Source organism: Hippopotamus amphibius, chromosome 17 (assembly GCF_030028045.1).
Source record: "Hippopotamus amphibius kiboko isolate mHipAmp2 chromosome 17, mHipAmp2.hap2, whole genome shotgun sequence".
In the NCBI taxonomy this organism is placed as follows: Eukaryota; Metazoa; Chordata; class Mammalia; order Artiodactyla; family Hippopotamidae; genus Hippopotamus; species Hippopotamus amphibius.
In genome coordinates this window covers 52,805,342-52,827,793 of record NC_080202.1, presented here as the reverse complement: position 1 = coordinate 52,827,793, position 22,452 = coordinate 52,805,342, and the positions used below count along the sequence as shown (strand labels likewise).

At 55.2% G+C, this 22,452-nt stretch overlaps 1 protein-coding gene across 14 annotated transcripts in view; it reads left to right on the top strand.

Moving 5' to 3' along the window:
- Window positions 1–20,430, top strand: part of RPTOR (regulatory associated protein of MTOR complex 1) — a 349,362-nt gene extending 328,932 nt beyond the window's left edge. For 9 of the 14 annotated variants that reach the window (XM_057714268.1, XM_057714261.1, XM_057714260.1 and 6 more), the window contains 10 exons: window positions 63–177; window positions 2,876–3,000; window positions 4,119–4,223; window positions 7,809–7,856; window positions 13,848–13,954; window positions 14,762–14,889; window positions 16,633–16,719; window positions 17,554–17,694; window positions 17,961–18,090; window positions 18,773–20,430. In XM_057714268.1, coding sequence (XP_057570251.1) covers window positions 63–177; window positions 2,876–3,000; window positions 4,119–4,223; window positions 7,809–7,856; window positions 13,848–13,954; window positions 14,762–14,889; window positions 16,633–16,719; window positions 17,554–17,694; window positions 17,961–18,090; window positions 18,773–18,841 — 1,055 coding nt within the window. In that variant the 3' untranslated portion in view covers window positions 18,842–20,430. The remainder of the gene's footprint in view (window positions 1–62; window positions 178–2,875; window positions 3,001–4,118; window positions 4,224–7,808; window positions 7,857–13,847; window positions 13,955–14,761; window positions 14,890–16,632; window positions 16,720–17,553; window positions 17,695–17,960; window positions 18,091–18,772) is intronic. The other 5 variants (XM_057714263.1, XM_057714262.1, XM_057714266.1 and 2 more) reach the window with 3 other exon arrangements.
- The last annotated feature ends 2,022 nt before the right edge of the window (window positions 20,431–22,452 follow it).

Below are 22,452 nucleotides of genomic sequence, written 5' to 3'. Positions count from 1 at the left end.
TAAAATATGTCATTGATGTTTACTGCAAATCGAGACCCATCATCGTGTGTTTCCCTTGGCAGGTATCACAAGGCTAGATGACCAGATATTTCTGAACAGGAACCCTGGCGTCCCCTCTGTGGTCAAGTTTCACCCCTTTACGCCGTGTGTGGCTGTTGCTGACAAAGACAGCATCTGGTACGTAGGGCGCTTGCAGGGCTGGCCTTTCAGCTGGAGAACAGGTAGCCCCTAGGGGGTATGGGCAGGAACCCCCCTGCACCCTCCTGGTATGGAAGCTCCTCAGCCCGAGCTTTTGGGCTTTTGGGGGGGCGGGATCTGGAGAACTTGCCAAGAGACATCCCTCCTCCTGGTGTTGCGCACACCCTCCCAGGGCTGCACTTGGCCATGTTACCATGGGCGCTCCAGAGGCCCAACCATGATTACAATGTGGCCAGGACAGGAGCTTCTGGTATTAAGATGGGGCCGTTCCTGTGCAGTGAACAGAGACCAGTGCAGAGGGGCTCGTCAGAACCCCATAGTAATGGAGCATGTGAGGGACCCACTCGTGTGCAAGGGCAGCAAGTGTGTGAAGGGGAAGTGTCAGTAACAAGACACCACATTAATTCATAGCAGCTGGTGCCCTTATATCACTGAGAAAGTGCCTGCTTGATGCAAGAGGGCCATGGGCGCAATTCGTTTTATAGCTGATAAAAAGGATAGAATTTTTACCTGTTTCTTATTCCTCTCCTTTTTATACATAACATAATTTACTGTTTTCTCCGTTTTTAAATGTGCATTTCAGTGGCATTAAGCACATTCGCCTTGTTGTGCAGCCATCACTACCAACCACCTCCATGATTTTTTCATCATCCTAAACTGAAACTCTGTCCCCATTAAACACTGACTCCCCCTCCCTACTTCCCAGGCCCAGCATCCACCACTCTACTTTCTGTCTCTAGTATCTGTCCTTTTGTGACTGGATTATTTCATTTAACATACCATCCTCAAGGTCCATCCATGTTGTAGCAGGTGTCAGAACTTCACTTTTAAGATGGAATAAGAGTCCATGTGTATGCTATGACAAAGGAGACAAGAATATACAATGGAGAAAAGACAGCCTCTTCAATAAGTGGTGCTGGGAAAATTGGACAGCTACATGTAAAAGAATGAAATTAGAACACTTCCTAACACCATACACAAAAATAAGCCCAAAATGGATTAAAGAGCTAAATGTAAGGCCAGACACTACAAAACTCTCAGAGGAAAACACAGGCAGAACATTCTATGACATAAATCAAAGCAAGATCCTTTTTGATCCACCTCCTAGAATAATGGAAATAAAAACAAAAATAAACAGATGAGACCTAATGAAACTTAAAAGCTTTTGCATAGCTAAAGAAACCATAAACAAGACAAGAAGACAACCTCAGAATGGGAAAAAATATTTGCCAATGAAGCAACTGACAAAGGATATACAAACAGCTCATGCAGCTCAGTATCAAAAAAGTAAATAACCCAATCCAAAAATGGGCAGAAGACCTAAACAGACATTTCTGTTTCATGTTTGTTAGACATGCAGATGGCTAACAAACACATGAAAAGATGCTCAACATCACTAATCACTAGAGAAATGCAAGTCAAAGCCGCAATGAGGTATCACCTCACACCGGTCAGAATGGCCATCATAAAAAATCTAGAAACAATAAATGTTGGAAAGGGTGTGGAGAAAAGGGAACCCTCCTACACTGTTGGTAGGAATGTAAATTGGTACAGCCACTATGGAAAACAGTTTGGAGGTTCCTTAAAAAACTAAAAATAGAACTACCATATGACCCAGCAATCCCACACCTGGGCATATACCCTGAGAAAACCATAATCCAAAAAGATACATATACCACAATGTTCATTGCAGCACTATTTACAATAGCTAGCACATGGAAGCAACCTAAATGCCCATCAACAGATGAATGGATAAAGATGTGGTACATATATACAATGGAATATTACTCAGCTATAAAAAGGAATGAAATGGAGTCATTTGTAGTGAGGTGGATGGACCTATATATAGTCTGTCATACAGAGCGAAGTAAGCCAGAAAAACAAATACCGTATGCTAACTCATATATGGAATCTAAAAAAACGGTCCTGATGAACCCAATGGCAGGACAAGAATAAAGTTACAGGTGCAGAGAACAGACTTGAGGACATGGGGTGGAGGGTGGGGGTGGTGACAGGCGAAGGGGAAGCTGGGACAAAGTGAGAGGGTAGCACTGACATACATACACCACCAAACGTAAAACAGATAGCTGGTGGGAATCTGCTACATAACACAGGGAAATCAACTCAATGATTGGTGATGACTTGGGTGGGATAGGGAGGGTGGGAAGGAGTTGTGGGAGGGAGGGGATATGGAGATATATGTGTAAGTACAGCTGGTTCACTTTGTTGTACAGCAGAAACTGACACAACAGTGTAAAGCAATTATACTCCAATAAAGAGCTTTAAAAATAAAGAAGAGTCCATGTGTATGGACCACATTCCTCCTTCATCCATCGATGGGCACTTGTGTTGCTTTCACCCTTTGGCTATTGTGAGTGACACTGCCATAACCTGGGTGCACATCTCTTAAGTATATACCCAGAGGTGGAATCCTGGCCAAATGATAGTGCTGTGTTTAGTTATCTTGAGGAACCACTCTTGTTTCACATGGCAGCTGCACCATTTTACATTCCCACCAGCAGGGCACAGGGTTCCAGTTTCTCCGCATCCCTGACAACATTTGTCCCTTTCTGTGTTTTTGCTGGTGGCTGACCTAGTGGGGGTAAGGTGGTATTTCCTTGTGGCTTTTGTTTGTATTTCCCGATCACTAGCCTTATTCCTCTCTTATTCCCTGAAGCTTTTGGGACTGGGAGAAAGGGGAGAAGTTGGATTATTTCCACAACGGAAACCCTCGGTACACAAGGGTCACGGCCATGGAGTATCTGAATGGCCAGGATTGCTCCCTTCTGCTCACGGCCACAGGTGAGTGGGGTTTGCATGGTGGGGACCTAAACCCTGATACAGAGGTGGCAAGGGACACATGCAAGACCCCAGCATGAATTGGCACAAAATTGCTTCTTCCTGCAAAGGGGACTAACTGCTCCCAAGTGGAGGCCACTGTCATTAAAGGCACACCCATGGGGAGAGGTCCTGCTGGCAGCCCTCTCCAGGAGAATAAAGTCCAGCCCCGGCCCAAAGTCAGCCCCCTGGCAGGCATGAGGCAGGGAGGGGGAAGACAAACACCCAGAGCGTGCGGGCAGCCGGTTGGGTCAGCAAACAGTTTGAGGACAGGTCACACCGAGCCTCTCTGAGCACCAAAGAGGAGGCAGAGAGGTGATTCCCTGAGTGCAGTGGACACAGGAGAGGAACAAAGGGCCTTTCAGGAGTGGGGTCCTAGTGGAGAAGCAGAATGAGGCTTAAGTTCTAGAGCAGGGAGGCTTCACTTCTCAGCAGAGATCGGGGCAAACAAGCAGACGGGTGGAGCCAGGGACTCAGTTCAGTGAGCGTTTCCCAGTGTGTCTCCAGATGACCTCGTCCTCCCTCTGCAGCTCAAGGCAAAGTTATCCTTGAGGGCCTCGTGTGAGGGACTAGTGAGGCCAGAGAGCAGGGTCCTTGGGGCAAGCAACGCCAGGAGGGAGGGAGGAAGGACAGACGGACAGGCGGACAGGTGGTGGACCCACACGCTCAGGCTCACCTGGCTGCCCATCTGCTGGAGGACACTGGGGCCTCTGCCCCGTCCCGGGCCTGTTAGAGGCAGGAACAGCGTCCCGCCTGTTTCCTGAGTTGTGTGTGGGGAGGTGGGGAGAGAGAGAGGCCTTGAGCACTGTCTGCATGAGATTAGCTCTACTTGGCAGGTGATTCCTTTAGAGGGGATCGGGAATGCTGAGGTAGAGGCACAGCCCCGAAGCCTGAGGTCAGACCAGAACAGGCCTTGCTCTGCGTCTGCACGGCTCCTCCCCAGTTGAGAGAAATGTCGGTCCCTCGGGCTGCACAGTGTGAGCCTGAGCCACCTTTGTCCTCCTGCACCTCTGGGGAGGGGCCGTCTCCTCTTCCCAGAGCAGCCAGGCCTGAGTTTTAATCTCTTCTCTTCTCTCCTCAAGATGACGGTGCCATTAGGGTCTGGAAGAACTTTGCTGATTTGGAAAAGAATCCAGAAATGGTGACGGCCTGGCAGGGGCTCTCCGACATGCTGCCCACCACCCGAGGTGGGTGCTCGCCGGGGTGCCACAGGCGTTCAGTCCACTCGGACTCCCCAAGTCACGACCCAGCCAGCTTCCCTCTCGGAAGACTCTGCTCATGGGTGGAAGTCCTGCTGAGTTCTGACCAGCCCGCAGCCCCCGTCCGTGGCCGGAAGCGTGTGTTGCTTGTGAGAGTGTGGCCGCGGCAGAGCCTGCAGCTGCCTTCTGTGCACTTCATGCCCGAGTTAATCGCCTCTCAGTGATGAGCACGCAGCAGGCTCTGCCGCCGTGTCTGGTCTGGCAGGGGAGGCCAGCGCGCTGCCTGCCTGCCCTGGGCTGACAGAGGTGTGGCTGCAGCGCCCACTGGCTACCGCTCTGCGTGCTGCCTGTCAGTGGGCACGGCCACCCCACAGCCAGGGTGAGAGACGCCGGCACCGCCTGCTGGTCTCTGGGTCCAGGCCCATTGTCGGGATGTCTGCGCCTCTCAGCCCAGCGCTCACTGTGCACACCGCATTTATGCAGCCACAGGCTGGATTTCCAGAGACGCCCTCAGCTGGAGCAGCCCTCCAGCATGGTCGCAAAGTCCCTGCCAGAGGGAGGCAGGAGCAGCTTGCTGTCGGTCCCCCTGCTAGCCTGGGGTCTTTGCGTGTCCTTGTGTGGCCGGTCAGGTGCCTGCTTACCTGCTTCTCTCCCATCCGTCCGAGCGCCTGTCCTAGGGAGACGCCAGGGCAGACACTTATTTATATGTTAATTTTTTAAATAGCTGTATTTTTATTTTTTCCTCAGGAACAAAGTGGTCATGTATATCCACCCCCACAAGCACCAACACAGCCGTTTTCTTATTGCCCAGGCCCCTCTGGGCCCAGTACTGTACTAACATGGGTGACAGCTGCCACCCTCCGTCTCTCTCTTGCTTTTTCCTATATTAGAGCAAAAGCCTATTCCCTGCCCTCCAGTGCCCTCACCTCCCACCCACTCAACCCCCGCCCCCACCCCCACCCCAGGCCCGTGCTGAGGCTCTAGCGGAGCAGCTGCCTGACAGCCTCCCCTCAGGTCTCACGTTCACAGATTTATTTCACTGCAGGACACACTGGACGAGTTAAATCGCAGTTTTCAGTCCTTAGCTTCCTGCTGCCATCCCAGCAGGTGACACGCCCCAGGCTCCAGCAGTTCTGCAGACCCCTAAGTGGGGAAGACGGGCTGGTTGAGAGCAGGGTCAGGCTTCCAGCTGGGCCAGAGGACGGGAAGGTGGGGAGCCCACTGATGGCCCAGTAGATACACTGTTGCCTAGTTTATTCTTTTGCAGTGGCCTCCCTACCTGCCGCCCCCAAATACCTGCCCCCCCCCCCAAATGATGTGTCTGTGGTTTTTTACCCACAGTGCCACTTTGCCTTTGCTCCAGTGAAGGTGAGAGGGGCTGCCCATCGAGGGGACAGCATGCAGGTGGTTGGAGGGGAGGAGGGGAGTCTAGCTGGGGCGAAAGGAGGCTGAGGTGACAGCAGTACGGTCTCGGGGCTCCCCTGCACTTGTCTCCCCCAGATGTCACCTGTGGGTGGAGAGCTGTTCCTGGCCCAGGTGTGCGCTGCAGCCCTTACCTGAGAGTGGCTTCCACTGGCGTAGATATGTGTTTCCTATAGACTCCTTCCTGCTGGACCCTCTCCCTTTCCTGGGTTTCAGGAATCTCCCCAGGAGAGGCGTTGTTGGTGAGGGGCCAGGAAGCTGGTGGGGTCATACTTCCAAGTCTTTATCAGGTGGGGTGAGGAGGATTTTGGGCAGGCACTCATGGCTCCTCAGCTGTTAAGCCAGAGTTGGTTTGGTCTGTCCCCTGTCTTTGACCAGGCGGCAGTGGGCTTAGCAAAAAGGAAGATGTTATTTCCTTGTTCTTTCTAGGGGGATGGAAGGTAGAAGGGGCGGGGTACCTGGGAGGCCTGCTGCTCTAAAGGATCAAGATAGGAAGGGCTTGTGTGCTGGAGGGGCACCCCAAGAACCGGGGACCTCCACACCCTGGCTGCCCCTCCAGGCCCCACGCCCTCCAGCCTCTGCAGCTTCCTTCTACAGCATGGGGATCACAGCCCCAGCAGGGCCAGAGAGTCCCCTGATTGTAATTTCAGGAGCTCAAACTCAGTAACCAAGGGGCAGGTCTGGTGGGATTCTGTCACCTGTGCCAACTTCTTATTGCCTTCTGCCCATCAGCACCTGATTTTTTTTCTCTTCACCCATCTTGGCCTCTGATTTAACAATCATAGAGCTGTGGGCTGTGACCCTGGGGGGAGAACTAGCAGCTTCTACAGTCATTGCTTGTTGGCGTCTGGGGGCACCCCCACAGCTCGAGGCCCTTCAGAGTTCTGTCTGTGGTCCCCCAGGACCTTGTCGGGCGGAAGCAACAGCCCCCACTCCCTGCTCCAAATTACCTCCCTGGGCACGTGAAGCTCCCTGTGCTCCACAGTACAGTCCTCCTCCTGGTCTCAGGTCCCAGGCAGCCACAAGCTCTGTGTTGGGGAAGAGGCACCCTTGGGGCGGCTGCAGTGACCAGCTCCTCCACGAGCCTGTGATGGGGGATCCTGCCCAGCTGTGCACCCCCTGAAGCCTGGCCCACCATGTCTTTCAGCTACAAAGGGAGTAGGGGGTCTCATCTATGAATGCTGGCATGTAGGGCACGTGGGAGGGAGGACTTGGCATTCCCTAAGCAGTGAGAAAGCTGCCTGTGAGGTTCTCCTCTTTCCAGCTCAGAAACTGCGCCCTCCAAGTCGCTGTTGTGGTAGCTTGTTTGAAAGATTTGATTCTGTGGTTTGTGACTAAAGAGACTGTTTCTTGCAGGAGCCCTACCCCTGCTTTTCGGCAGTCATGTGAAACATGCAGGGTCTCCGAGCCATCGTAGCATGCCCTGGCTCACGTGTGTACATGTGCACACAGACATGGACATGCATGCATGCATGTGCACACGTGAACACACACGCTCCTGTGCGTGCACGTGCACAGTTAGCGGGGACACTGCCCTCATGGGGTCCCCCATGGTCAGGAGAACTGAAGTCACTCTGGGTTCATGGCTGCCTCCTAGAGCTGAGCGAACCATGTTCTGAAATAGAACCGGTGGTGGAACTGCCTGTCCTCAGGCCACGGCTCCCACAAATGCCCAGACACAAGAACCCCCGCCCCCCCAGAGGCCTCCTCACTGACCACTGGGCCCCTTGAATGAAGAGCTGTCCTCACTCTAAGGACCTGGATGGAGGTGTCATCTCCCCTCCTCTGGGTGCAGCCGGCGGGTCAGCTCCTGATGGTTGGGCTGCACTAACTGTGTGCGCATCTGGCCACTAACCTCCACTCTGTGGAAGTGCCCATGCCATGTCGGGTCATCTTTTCCCCAGGTCACAGCACCTTCCAATTTCCTGTCTAGAAAAAGAGTCTTTTTTAGCCAAAAACCCTGATAATTGGGTTTTTACTTTCGTAGGTACGTTTGGCCTGACTGCAGCTGTGGCCTGGGCCACTGTCTGCCCCTCCCTCCTGTTTCCTTCTTGAATTCCGACTCTTTGTGGTTTGTTTGATTCTGGCTGATTTGGCTCTGGCTGGCCGGCTTACCCTTTCATCAAGCCCATAATCCCTGTTTCCTCGCAGGTCTGGCCCGAAAGGTCTCGATCTTTCTTGACCACAGTAAGCAGGGAGGTGAGTGCCTTCTCCCTTATCTGTGAGTGCCTGGAGCGGGAGCCAGCTCCTCTGCTCTGCCCGAGGACATTCACTGCCCCACCCCCCATGCTCTTAATGCGGTAGAGGGTCACAGCTGTGGTTTTTCTTGTTCGTTCTATCCACGCAGTCTCCTCCAGTACAAAAGATCATCACCAGTTGAGCACTCAGACCTCACGGGATGAGTGAGGTTGGCTATGTGAGGCTCTGGGAAGAAATCTTAACAAAAGCCGTAGATAGGACTCTCCCTGGGAGCCGATGCCTCGTGGTCGCACCTCCTGGCCTCTTTTGTGGCCTCCCTCTTGGGCTGGCTCAAGGACAGTTCACTTCTACACTCCAGGCCACCTCCACAGCCTAGCAATGCAAACAATCCAGGTCCCAGTCTGCTGGACTGAGGCCAGTGCAGCCTGCAGGCTCACAGGGAGGCTGTCTCAGGATTCTACTAAGAGAAGTCGTTCCAGATTGAGATTTGTGTTCCCACCAAATTTTTCAGAAAGAAATCTTTTTCAGAATTTAATGCAAAGTCTCTTAAAGCATCTGTTTCCATCTGAAAATCCATGTATAAGTTTGATAGTTACCGGAACACCCATATGCAACTGGCTATGGATACACGTGGTAAATAACACTGGGTTAGCAAACCCACATGCCTGCTCAGAACACGTCCTTTTCTCTCCTAATCTCAGTAGTCAGGTAAATTGTAAAGAGATAGAGCCTTATGAATCCAAGCAGCAGGTAGAATTCTTGACCGTTAATTTGCAGCATTTGAGTTTAGAGTGCGACCAGCCTTCTGGTGAACTTTCTGTCCTAGTCTGTCTTTAGTCACTCCCTGCCATGACAACAAGCGTTCCCTGCAGGAAGGCAGACATGGCCGTGGGTGGAAAAGGGGGTCCCGGGAGGCTGAACACAAGACGTCCTTACAGACACACAAACTCATAGTTTAGTGTTTTACAAAGGACTGTTCTAGTAAAAAGTTCAAAAGGAAGCAAAACTAGAAAAGAGAAAACCTGGAATGATTCCATCTTCACTCTTTTGCTTCCTGCCAACAGCAACGGTGGTGGTGGTGACCGGAAGGGTTTCTAAATCCTGAAGAGGAGCCAGGGGACGCCTATCACAGCCAGGGCCTGGGGCAGACAGAGGAGGATGGCCCTGTCCGCTGGTCATCAGCTGCACAGGGGACAGCAGTGGCCCCAGAGGTCAGGGAGCAGATCGTCCAGCACCAGTGTGTGTGTGAACTGGACATAAACCTTGGGCCTTGGGTCAGGTGTTAGTGTTCGTTGCCTGGAGCAGCTGGGCAGCAAGCAGGTGCCGACCGCCAAGCACGGGGTGGCTGACGAGGGGAGTCGTGGCTGCTTTCCCCTCCCAGCGACACTCCTCCTCCAGGGTCACAGGCAGGTCCGGAGCCTAAAATTAGTGGGACCTGGTGAGCAGGAAGCCCTCTCAGTGCAGGAGGTAGGATGTGAGGCCAGCCAGCAGCTCCCATGGGCCCGCACAGGACAGGGGCACCTGCCACAGGGAACGATGGCTCTCTCTTCTCCCAGGAGGCGTGCGCCCAGCCCTACTGACAGGGAACACCCCCCACCCTGTCTCCCCTGATCCTAAGCAGCTGCCAAGTGTTCTGGTCCATCTCCCAGGTGAGAAATGGAAGTTTAGGTGACGTTATTTGCTCCCGCGCAGCCCAGTTTTCTGTTACTAGCCCTGGCCTGGGTCTCTGAACCTGCTGGGTGTCCAGGAGGTGTTCACAGGCCCTCAGGGAGGCCTGACCCCTGGGGAGGCGCTGCGTCTGCATCCCCAGGGAGGAAATGGGGGTCCCCATCCCACAGGTCTGAGGTTCTCATGTGTGCCTGGTGGGGTGGGGGCTGGCCTCTCCTCAGAGTTCCAGAACCATAGCTCCCAAGGGCGTTTCAGGTTGGGGGTGATGGGTTCTTAGGGATCAGGCCCACGTGACGGCTCCTCAGAGGTCAGGTCCCCATGTTGCATTCTCAGAGGTGCATTCCAGATAACGGGGTCCTTAGAGATCAGTCTGGACTGGCTGTTGAGCCTGGAGGGCTGATCATGGACATCACAGGGATCCAAGCCTCTGGAACAATGTGTTTCTTCTTTTTGCTGTCTGCTGGGCTGGGGTTCTGTCCCGTCCCTGACTTACATGTTCCAGCTTCCTATTCTACAACCACCTCTGTGCCATACGTCTATATTTTAGTGAAGAAATTCCCTCTTTGACCAGCTTTTGGATGGGAACATGTGAGCAGGACTCATATCCAGGATAAAGTCAGATGGGAATCTCTGCATCCTGGTGGGGGCCACCCACCACCCCTGGCCCTGGGCAGTGAGATGGATGTCATACTAGATGGGCTCGGGTACTTAGGGTGCTGGAGTTCGCTCGGCTGGGGAGAGGCCACAGCACGTGCAGAGCCTCCATCTGTCAAGTGCTCTCTGTGTCCTCAGTGGTTGGACCAGGGGGAGGGGCCCTCCGGGGGGATCCCAGAGCAGCCAGCCTGCTCCCCAAAAAATAGGAAAGGCCCAGGAGACCAGGGGTCTCAGGCTCCCCCCCACCACTGTCACTTTTCTGGGGACAGGGAAGGGGGAAACACTGCTGAGGCCATGCTCTCTGGGAACAGAGTGATTGGAATCTTCACTCTGGTTCAGAGTCATGATGTTCCTGTCTTATGAGTTTTACTTAAATCACAGCAATCAGTTTTGTTCCTTGTGCTCAACACGTCAAGGAAGAGTATCACCTTTTTTATCATCTTTTACCAACTCGTGATGAATCAGATCATCTCTTCTCTGCTGTGTCTGGAGACTGAGACACAGGGCTGGGAAAGGTCTTGAGTGAGAAGGCCAGTGGCTGTGCTCCGTTTTGGGCAGGAGAACTGGCCAGGACCCCAAACCTGGGGAGAAGGAGGTGCACCCACCCGGCAGGCACAGGAAGGACTCTTCTTGGCAGTGGGTCAGGGTGCGAGCAAATTGTTGTTTTTATCCTAACAGTTTTCACGTTAATCTAAGACTCTTCCACAGATAGGAGCTCACTGTCTTAGGTGACACAGCTTCCGCAGACAGTCAGGCACAGCTAAGGAAGCAGGCTTGCCCAGATTTGTCTGCACATATGGGACACCTGCCCCCCTGATGTACACAGGACTTGGGAAGACCTTAGGAAACACTTTTCTTGTCCCTGCTGGCTTCACTGTGCTTCAGAACTGGTTTAAACCAGAATTTGGTCTACATCAGAGAATCTGGCTTTGAAACAGGACTCAGAGCTCATGTGATCCACATCCCCAGACCCTCTGATGGCTGCATGGGCACACCTTCCAGAGCCTCTAGTGCAGATGGAGATGCTGGGGCACAGTGTGGAGGCTGTGTATCCCCAAATTCACGTGTTGGAGTCCCAAGCCCCAGCACTCAGAGGGTGACTGTATTTGAGAGAAGGATTCAGTTGAAAGGAGGTCACTGGGTGGGCCCGAATGCAGGGCAGGCTCCCACAGGCTCTGAAGCCACCATGAAGGAGGCACAGCAAGAAGGAAGCCACTACCGCCGCTTCATTCGGAGGCCAGGTGGGCCTTCTTGCCCCATTGGGACTGGCCTCAGCCTCCTCTCTGCTTCCTGCATGGGTATAGGGCTGAGACCCCCTCCCAGTCCTTGTGTGGTCCCCCCCAGACCCACCAGAGCTTGTTCCCGTGACGCAAAGCATCCCAGATGTCACCTGGCCCCATGCTCTCATTGGAGGAAGACTCCTTAATTACATGGAGCTCCAAGTGGACTGTTAAGGACGCCTGAGAACATAGGCCACCCCAGCAGTGGTCCACGGGTTCAGGGATCTGTGAGCCTCTGCAGTGACCGGGTGCCCCACGTCAGGTCCTGTCTGGATGCGTCCTCTGTGACTCATTCACATAATGCACGCCAGGCACACCACGACAGGAAGCAGGTGGCGTGGTTTCAGGCTCTGCTTGTGGCTGACTTGTCACCGTGTGACCTGGGCTCTCCTGGACAGAAGTGGGTGTCACATATCCTGCCCCTCACCTGCCAGTCCTGATTGTGGTGACATATGAGAGGCCTCGCCAGCAGATGCCTTTCTGGCACATTGGGGTGTTTCCCCCTACCTGAGGTCAGGGGCATTACAATGCAGAGACTGTGTTCTAAAAGGTGAAACAAAGCCTCATCCATTTGTTTGTGTGGAGCTGACATTCTGCAGGGTAGACATGGCAGCCACCAGCAAAACAGGGAGGACAGGGCAGGGGATGTGCAAGGTGACACATCTGGAACAGGGGGAAGACAGCACAGGGTGAGTCATAGCCTCACATGGTCAAGAAGGTGACTAAACACAATTTGGAGGAATTGTGTGGACATCAGGAGAGGGGTGTTCCAGGCACAGGGCCCACTGTCTATTGAGAGGACCCACCTGGTCACTATTGGAGCTCAAACCTTGCAGAGGCCAGGGCAGAATGGGGTCCCAGTTGGGAGGCCTTTGGGGGTCTCTGGAGCAAGGGTTGAGGGGCTCAGATCCGAGCAGGAACCTGAAGTGACATGTGCAGTCGGGTTCAAGAGAGAGATCAGGCACTTGGCGGGAACTCCATAGCCTGAAGGGGGCATATCAGAAAAGAACAAGTGAAGGTCATGTCATCCCTCTCCCAACTCAGGAAGTTGGGAGAAGAGTGGGCAGCCACAGAGAGAAGGGGAAACCACAGAGGCAAACACAGCAGTTGCTGCCACAAAAGCAGAGACAGATGTATAAAAAAGCATGGTGATTTCATTTTAGACTTTGGTACGACCAAAAGAAGACATAAACAAAATTATGTCAGTGACAGAAAAGGAGAGGATATTTGCAATATATTAATTAAACTGTCAGTGTCAGAATACATGTTAAAATACATACAGGCTGCATGCACCAACATCGACCAGGATGTGGGGAAACCACACCTTGTGTCCATTTCTGTTGAGACTTCAGACCAGCACCTGCTCTGGGAGTGAGACGGCCTCACCTGGGGAGGTGCGATGCACAGATGGACATGTCCCTTTCCTGGTGCCGCCACCTCCTTATGGGCAGGGGCACATGGAAATGTCAGTATGACATGGTTTACAAAAGTGAGGGGATCACAGAATTGACAGGCTCATTCTCTAAGGGCATTTTACCCACATCTGCATCCATTGGGTTGGATAAACTCTCAAAACATAACCTTCCAGGAAAAATGCAAATTGCTGGAAAATATACTGCCATTTGAAATTGGTGACATTTTTGAAACGTGGGAGATGTGGTTTGTGGTTTTGGACACGTGGCCCGGCAGGGGAGCGCATGGAGGCCAGCTTGGGAGGATGCCCACGGCCTGCAGGCTGTTCATCTGAGGACAGGGCAGGCAAGTGAGGCCTTCACTGTCTTACATTTCACTTCTCAAGAGAAAAAAAAGAGCAAAAATGACAAGATATCGGCAAGTCTTAGATCTGGGTAGTGGGTACGGGGGTTTCTGTTGTGTTTTTTATGTATATTTGAGATACTTATAATTAAACATCTTAAGTTAAATGTTAGAGTCCCTCCTATGAGGGCATGCTGCCCTTAGAAATGCTCTTGCCCCCTGCCCAGTCCAGTGTGGGGAAGAGCAGCCCTTGATTGATTCACTGCTGACTGCCTGTGGTCAGCCTCCTGCCTCAATGAGGGGCAGATGCAAAGCTGTTCACCCCCCAGGGAATGTGGGACCCGGGGGACTCACATCTCCATGTCTCTGACACCCATTCTAAAGTCTCCTAACCTGCCAGTCATGCCCAGGTGTCCTGGAAGGTGGGCATCTTGGAAAAACTGTCCTAAGATCCTGCTGTTCCTCTGGCAGATGGGTGGGTACAGCAGAGGTACAAAGAAGGCTCTGAATTGTCACCCTGACCTCAAGTTTGCATGGGGTTGGGGACCCACCCTATAGGTTGGCACCAATTGCTTGAGCGGCTGCCCAGAACAATCTCCCTCAGTGACACTGGTGCCTGTCTGTGTCTCTCTAGGAGCCGGGATGGTGGTGGACTGGGAGCAGGAGACTGGCCTCCTAATGAGCTCGGGAGATGTGCGGATTGTCCGGATCTGGGACACAGACCGAGAGATGAAGGTGCAGGTAAGCATGCCGTCCGCCGCCGGGTCCCAGTGCACACAGACGCCACCATCCTCCCATGCCCTTCTGGCCCTCAAGGTCAAGGGCCGAGAATGAGGGTCCTCGCATCCCCGCCCCCTCAAGTGCTCTGAGCAGGCGGTGTCTCTAGAGGTGGGGGCAGTGGAAAGCAGGGCCAAGTCAGGCCGCTTCATACTTTTTAAACGGATAGGATGATTCAGTTTCTTTCCGTGTTGGATTTCTTCTTTGTGTGTGCCTGAGAGCAGCAAAACCTCTTCTGATTGGAAAAGCACTTTTCCCCCTCTTGGGGCCCATTTTTTGTCTCCTGCTCTTTCCTGCCGAGTGTTCATCATGCCTTCTGCCCTTCTCCAGCATTTACAGCTGCCAGGAGGAGAGGCGAGGAGATGGTTTATGGGCAGCAGGATTCCTCCTAGACCCTTCCCTGAACTAATTAGTAGTTTTAAAAGGGAGCCAACGAGGATTCCTCCTGTCGAAATGTGCTTCGTCTTCCTTCTTAGGACAGAGGGAGACGTTGGAAAGTTTAATGGGCGCAGAGGTGTTTGCAGCCCTGCCCTCCTGGCTGTGGGCCTTGGGTGCCTAGGCTGTCACTCAGGCAGATGGAGCCTGACTCCCTCTGGAGCCCGGCTCCTCAGGCCTTAATGGCTTCTCCAGTAGAGAGAAAGGCAGCAGCTCCACGTCAGGGTGACAGACACACCCACAGTGGCTGTAAAATGTGTCCACCAGCTGGTGAGGAGGGTCAGGGGGGCGCGGCCCTGACGCCAGGGTGCCTCACGGGGTCTGTGTCGGCCCTAGGACATCCCCACGGGTGCTGACAGCTGCGTGACGAGCCTGTCCTGTGACTCCCACCGCTCCCTCATCGTGGCCGGGCTCGGCGACGGCTCCATCCGCGTCTATGACAGGAGGATGGCACTCAGCGAATGGTAATTGAGCCATGCCTTCCCCTCTCTCTGCCGGGCCCAGACGGAGCAAGCCCCCAGAGCGAGCTGGGCACTCCCCTGGAGCCACATCCCTGGCACGTGGAGGAACCCAGCTTCCCACCAGCCATGTGTGGGAGGGCTGTTTGGAACACAGGTTATTGCGGGGAGGGGTCCCAGCAAGGCACTGCCCTTCTGGGCTCTATTCCTACCTGAACACAGAGAAGGCTACTACCTCCCAGGTAGAACTCATGAATAGCCAAGAAGCTGGCATCTGGGACACACATAGGCGCTGTGCAGCGCCAGGCCACATGCATTGTCATGGCTGCTCTGGGCACTGTTGCTCAGCCCTGGGATGAGGCCCAGGTAGGGCCTGGCACCATGCCCTGTGTGGGCCAGTGAGCATGGAGGTCCAGACGCCAGTCACAGGCAGCTGGTAAACGGCAGAGCACCGCTGGAACCCAGGCCCGGCCATCCTGGGCTCCCGGGTGATGTTTACTGAACACCCACCTTGTCCCTGAAAACAGGCCTGGCCTTTGAGTGGGAAGCAGCAGGTGGGCCCACCTGCAGCCACAGGAGCTAAAGGAGCCCTCATGGGAAGGAAGTGGGAGGGGACGAGGGGCCAGGACCGAGCTGGGCCTGAGAGCAGGTGAGCACTGGCGGTGACACCAGCAGGAAGAGAGTGCAGCTGTGAGAGTGCAGAGCCACGAGCAGTTGGTGGGGCCAGTGCAGGACCGAGGCAGGCAGCGGGAGCGCCAGCCAGACTGTGGTAGGAGTTTGGACCTGAGGCTTGGATGGCAGGTGGGCCTAGGCAGCCCCTGGCTCACATGTTCCCTGCAGGTATCTATGGGAGGGTCCCCGCTGAAAACCCACATGCCCACCAAAAGCAGGCATCGTGGACATGGGGGAGCAGGGTTTCTTTTTGATGAAAATGTTCTAAAATTAGATGGTGTAATGATGGCACACCTGCAAGAATGTGCCAGAGTCACTGAATATATGCTTCTAAAGGGGGAGCCTTACACCATGTGAGTCACATCTCAAACTGTTACTTTAAGAAGCCTCCCTGGGCAGGCAGTAAACTGGCAGATCAACCCAAGAAGAGCTGAGGGTCACGGAGCGGCTGTGAGGAAGGGGCTGGGGTCTTCAGAGCCCCCACTTTGGCCCGAGGTCTGAGGACAGAGACACGGGGGCTCCCATGCATCCCTGGGGACTGAGACGTGTGTGCTGGGTGACTTGTGTCCTGGACACCTTCCCAGATGTCACATTCTGCCCCTCCCCAGCACGTGCATCCCCAGTCCCATGCTCCCTGTCAAGGACCCACACCAGGCCTCCAGGAAAGCCCCTGTGTCCTTCCATTTTGACAGCCTTAGAGTCTGGGGTTCTCAGTCCAGACCCTCAAACCCACAGGGCGATGCCAGCGTGAAGTCCTGGTAGGAGGGCTGGCAGTGCCCAGGCCCTGGGAGGACGTGATAGCCACCCCGCCTCCAGAGGCCTCAGTGTGGCCTGAGGTGTCCAGGAGGTCCCCAGGAAGGGGTGTGCCAGTGGGGCTCAGTCACTCGGTCACTCACAGTGAACACAAGAGGGTGAGGGTAGACCCCCACAGGATGGGTGAACCCCAGACACTTTAAATAAATGCTCCATTTCCTCTACTCAAAACAAAGTCCACCCTGCCTCCCGTTCTGATGCCTCGGAGCATCAGGGACATCCACAGTTGTCCCCAGGCCCTGACCCCACCTTCCTCCCCTCCAGCCGCGTCATGACATACCGGGAGCACACAGCCTGGGTGGTGAAGGCCTACCTCCAGAAGCACCCTGAGGGCCACATCATGAGCGTCAGGTAATGAGCGTGGAACATTCATGAGACATTTTGCTGTAAAACATTATTTTCCCTCCATTCACAATACGTCCTTGGTATTTAAACAGCTGGGAAATGATGGCATTTCAGGGTGGTAATTAACTTCTGCTCTGGGACTGGCCAGAAAGGTCAGGGCTGGTACAAGGGTGGGGACAGCAGGTCTTCCCGCTGGAGAGCTTTGCCCGCGGGCAGCTTGTGGCGGGCGGGGGAGGGGGGGCAAGGTGGCCTGGGCAGAGCCTCCTCAAGACAGTGGCATCTGCCAGGTGTGTGCTGGGATCACTGTGTGGATCCGTCGTCTGCCCATAAATCCATTCCTGCTGCCCGGTAAATCCTGTGCTGAGAACAACGGATATTTATTTGCCCATTAAAGGGACAGCAAATGTAATTTACTGTCACAAAGCCACCATTTCTGCAAAGAGATGCTCTTCCCTTGTTTGTAATGTGGAAACAGAACATAGCTCTCAAAATGATGCCCGCCAGTCCCAGGGCAGGGAAGAGGTAGCCTCCCTCCCTGTCCCTGCCCCCTGCCGTATCCCCAGCTGCGTAAAATCTAATCTCCGACCGAAAATGAACAAATAACTCACAGCCTCCCCCATGTCTTTGCTCACCGCTGCTTTGAACCTCGGTGGGCCCTTTCTGGCTCTGGGGAGGGATCCAGGGGGCTCGGTGGCAGGCCTTCCAGGGTCGGTGGGGTGGGCCCATGTGCCATGTGGGGGGCCTCCCTGGACATGGTCCAGGGGGCCATGGCCTTGAGCGGCGTGTGTGGACGGCCCCTGACTGCACGTGGCCCATCCTGGGGCCGGTATGCCTGCCTAGCATCACCACAACCCCTCTTGGCAGCGTCAATGGGGACGTGCGCTTCTTTGATCCTCGGATGCCAGAGTCCGTGAATGTCCTGCAGATCGTGAAAGGGCTGACGGCCCTCGACATCCACCCTCAGGCAAACCTGATTGCGTGGTAGGTGCCAGCCCTGTTCTCTGCCCCCGGCCCTGCCTGACTGACTCCCAGGGCCCTGGGTAAACAGCAGGCACTACTACCAACACACCTGTGGAGGAAAGCTGGGTGGAGGGACTGAGTGTGGGGCCCCTTTGCTGCTCCTCACCGGCCTGACCTCCCAGCACTTGAGGCCCAAGTCCTCTCATGGGGATTACCAGAGAGGAGCCCCATCTCCTTGTGGACACGCCCACCTCCCCCCACTAACCACCAGGCCTTCTCGTGTGCAGCGGCTCCATGAACCAGTTCACCGCCATCTACAGCGGCAGCGGAGAGCTGATCAACCACATCAAGTACTACGACGGCTTCATGGGTCAACGGGTTGGCGCCATCAGCTGCCTGGCCTTCCACCCACACTGGGTCTGTGTGCCTGCTGGGGCCAGGAGCTGGGGGTGAGGGAGGCAGGGTGGGGGGGGTGGCTAGCAGCAGGGGGCGGGGGGTGCTGCAGCCAGGCCCCGCCGCACACCGCCGTCAGCCTCCACAGGGTCTTCAGGGGCCATAGCCCCCCGACTGCACTCACTCTAGAAGCAGCACCAAATTCCCTGTTACTCAGGGCAGACGTGAAGTAGCCCTGCCCTTTCCGACCCCTTTGGCCCCTGCACAGACCCCAGCCTTGGAGAAACCTCCCTGTGAAAAGCCCACTGGGGTAGGAGCAGCCCAGACCCCTATGACCTGGATGACAGTGCTGTTCTTAATTACAGTTGGCCATGTGGTTTGGGGCTGCTGTGTTTTAAGTTAGGATTCTGTCAACCTGCCTTCGTGCAGCGAGGCACCCCGGGAACCTGGCATGTGGCTTTCTGCCGGAACACACGACATCAGGTTCCCATAGCTGTCCCTGGGAGACCATCCTGAAAAGAAAAATGTGGGAGGTGGGGGGAGTGTGTGGATTCCCTGTGACAGGGTGGAGATGATTCATCTCTTGCAGAAGCTGCAGCCGATGGGCCTGTCATTCCCATGCCTGCCTCATGAGCGGAGTTGGGGCGACGAGGCCTGGCCTGCACCCCCCGGCTGCTCACTGCCCGCTCTCTCCTCCTTCCTGCAGCCGCACCTGGCCGTGGGCAGCAACGACTACTACATCTCCGTGTACTCGGTAGAGAAGCGCGTCAGATAGCGGCCCCTCCCCACAGGCCGCCATGTACATAGTGGACCCGCCGCGCTGCCCTGAGCACCGGCCCAACCTGGCTGCTGAGGGCTCGAGAGGGCCCACACTGTCTGTCTGTCTGTCTTCGCTGTCACGCCCCGGAGCCCAGAGAAGAGGGCTCTGCTGGAGTCCTTGGTGTGACGGTCGCTGCTCTGCTGAAACACGGCTCCCAGCCTGAGGATACAGTCGCTGTATGTCCCAGTCCCCTTCCTGTCCTATTTTCTTCTGAGGTTTTTAAGGGGGAAACACACTTGTTTTATTTTCCGAGTGACACGAGCATTAGTCCACAATGGCTCCAGGTGGAAGCCAGCTGCGTCCCCGCCACCCCTCGCGTGTGCTCCTAGGGACAGTCCCAGCGTGCTGGCTGAGGCGGAGGCTTGAGACTGAGTGAAAGACACACGGAGATGCCCTACCACCCTCCAGTCCTCACAGGCCAAACGCGGAGCCCAAGTGCGCCCCTCCCCACGCAGCCACCTCCCCACAGGCAGGACTTCCGCCTGAGTTTTAACCCCCTCTCGCTGCGGGTCTGTCAGCAGGAGGGGCCCTGGTTTGGAAGGAGAGACAGGTCTCTTAGGCCACGGGGCTTGTTTCTCCCAAGTGCTGCTCTTCCCCAGCAGGTGCGGGGAACCGCGGCCTCCCTACCTGCGCCCCACACGCATCACACGCGCACACATGGAGTGGCCACTGAGCTCCGAGAGCATCTGGGGAGAATGGTGCCACCCCAGCCCTCTGTCCCCACACACACGGGTGCAGCTCACGCTTGTAAAGGACACGGGAGAGCTCCTGGGCGGGCAGCAGCGTCACGTGTGTCCGTGTGCACACGTCTGCAACAGGGCGCTGAGCAGCCACGCCTGGAACACAAGACAAAACCACAATGATGATATTTTGAAAAGTATTTTTTCCATTTTCCTTGGGAATCAGGATTACCCAGAGATAGAGGAGTGAGCTGGCTTAGCTAATTCTGCCAATAAGAGGCTAATAATAGTGGGAATGTGAGGAAGAGCCATGCTGTGGACCTGGGTGGGCTGGATGGGGCACAGGGCTGGGCCAGGGGAGCAGCCTTTCTGCAGCCCATCAGCCGTGCCTGCTCCCCCAGGAAGGTTCTGGGACAGCATCCACCATGTTCTGGGCGAGTGAGCAGCGTGGGGTGGGGAAGGCCGCGGAAAGCTCAGCTCCCCCACGCATGGCTGATCAGTTCCACCCAGCACTGCAGACGGTGACTTGGGAACCTTCCAGAAGTTGAGCCCCACCCACACATGCAGAGCTGACTGCCCACAGCCGATTCACGAAGCGGTTTCACTCCAGATTTTCAGCTCACGTGCGATTCTGTTTGTTTTGAGACAAAACCATCCTCTGGCCAAGCTCGGAGGCCCCACAGAGGGGCTGTCTTCACAGGTCTGATGCGAAAATTCAATCATGAAGTTACAGAGGCTCGAGAGAGCGCAACCTAAGGGTTCATTTATCTCTATTTATTTTACCAAAATGAGAATTGAAAGACTTTGACGAAACATGGAATTGTAATGTGAAAGTAAGAGGGATAAACTGTTAATAAAAGAGAAATACGTAGAGGACTGGCTGGAGGCTCTGTCTTTTCAGGCAAGTCCTCCGTGCCCTCGGGGACTCCAGGCACCAGGCAGGTGACTCAGCCCTCGTCCCCCTTAGGCACAGCCCCAGCCCTGTGGCTTGGACAGTTGGCCCAAAAAAAGGCACTAAATTTGGGGTCAGGCCACTCTACCTGCACCCCCAGGCTCCCAAAGGGACTCCCACTGCCACTTCTTGTGTCTTTTTTATTTACCACTTGCAGTTAGAAGCCCGGAGGCTGCGTCTGCTCTGTTCTGGGGATCTGCCTTCCCACCCCCATCCATGGCTCGGGGATCCCGACTCCATCCTCAGCCAGCATCCCCTCTGTCCCCATCCTGAAAGGTCCTCTCTGCCAGCCCGTGACTCCTCAGGCCCACCTGGCAGTCCAGGGTCGTCTCCCCTCTGAGGGCTGAAACCTCATCTCCTGCAGGCACCCTCAATGGCTCCTGCTTCTAGATAGAACCCTGTGGCTCTGCAGGCCCTGCCATCCCTGGTTGCTTCCTGAGGTTGGGTGGGGATGTTCCCGCAGACACGGTCAGCAGGCCTGCAGGGTCCTGGCTCCTCAAATGTACCTCACACCTCAGGGGTCCCACTCCTTGGAGGCAGCTTGGGCACCAGCTCTTCTCACCTGCGTGACAGGAAATGGGCCCAGGCGTTAAGTAACTTGCCCAAAGCCACACGCATTGGGTCGTGGCAGGACCCGGGGTCCCATCCTGACCTCAAGGCCCCCAAGAAAGAACTTCACTCAGAGGAGGGGGGTGTGGCGGGCGGGGAGGCAGGCATCATCGGGTACCAGCCATGCACACTAGCACCCAAGGGCTGACAGGAAGTGAACCAGGTTTGCTGGGCTGGAGGGGGCCACCTGGACAAGGATGTGCGGCAGGCTGCGGGGGAGGCCAGACAGGCTATGACAAGGGGCTCAGCTGTGGGGGGGAGGGGGGCACTTGGGGGAGAGAGGGGCCAGGACTTGGGAAGGAAGCAGGCTGCCCTGTCCCTGGGCCCAGACCAGTGAAGCCCCTGTGTCAGCCCCCATGGCTGCTGCAGCAAACCACCCCAAATATGCTAGCCAGGCCAGACTTACCCTCCCAGTCCTGGAGAGCCCCGCACCAGCCTAAAACCAAGGAGTCAGCAAGGTTCCTTCCGGAGCCTCCAGGGTAGAATCCCTTTTCCCCCTCTTCCAGCTTCTAGAATCCACCTTCATCCCTTGGCTCATGACCCCTTCCTCCTCCTTCGGAGCTGGCAAAGTGGGTAGAGTCTTTCTCATAGGTCATCACTGACTCAGACTCTGCCCCCGCTCCCACTTTCAAGGACCTGTGGTGACATGGCCCCACTGGATAGGACAGTCTCCCCACAGAGTCACCAACTGGCAACCTTAATCCCCTTTGCCATATGACCTAACAAGGATGTAGGCCTCTTTGGGAGACTTTATTCTGCTAATCACTCTCTGTCTACAAGTCCTTCACCAAGCAGAGCCCCCAGATGCCGGGGGCTGGGGATCCAAGAGGAGGTGGATGGACACTGGGATGGGAAGGAACACATCCGTCCCTATTATCAGTGCTGGGAGAGGAGTGGGAAAGGGCATCAGGTCATGGCCCCTGCTCTCCAGAACCGTCTGTGCAGGGCCAGCTGCCCCCAGGCCTCGGCACATGAGGGAGGCTATGGGGAAATGGGTGGATCCCCGAGCACAGCCTGCTCCAAGGTGGGGAGGGGAACTGTTACCATGGAAACCCAGGGTCTGAGCAGCTGGGACTCCCGAATTAAATTATGGTTTGTTTTAAACAAGAAGGATACCCAGCATTTACTCAGCTGCAGCCAGCACGCTTCAGTGGAGAGAGTAATATTTTTCCCATTAGCATCAGTTATTCTGTCACCGGGACTTGAGTACAAATCAAGTGCTCATAAAAATGAAAGATGGGCATGTGGCAGGAGCTACCACAGGAGGGCGCCAGGCCAGGCCCAGGCCCACACCCTCCACTCGCTGGCCCTGCGTGGCTGCAGTG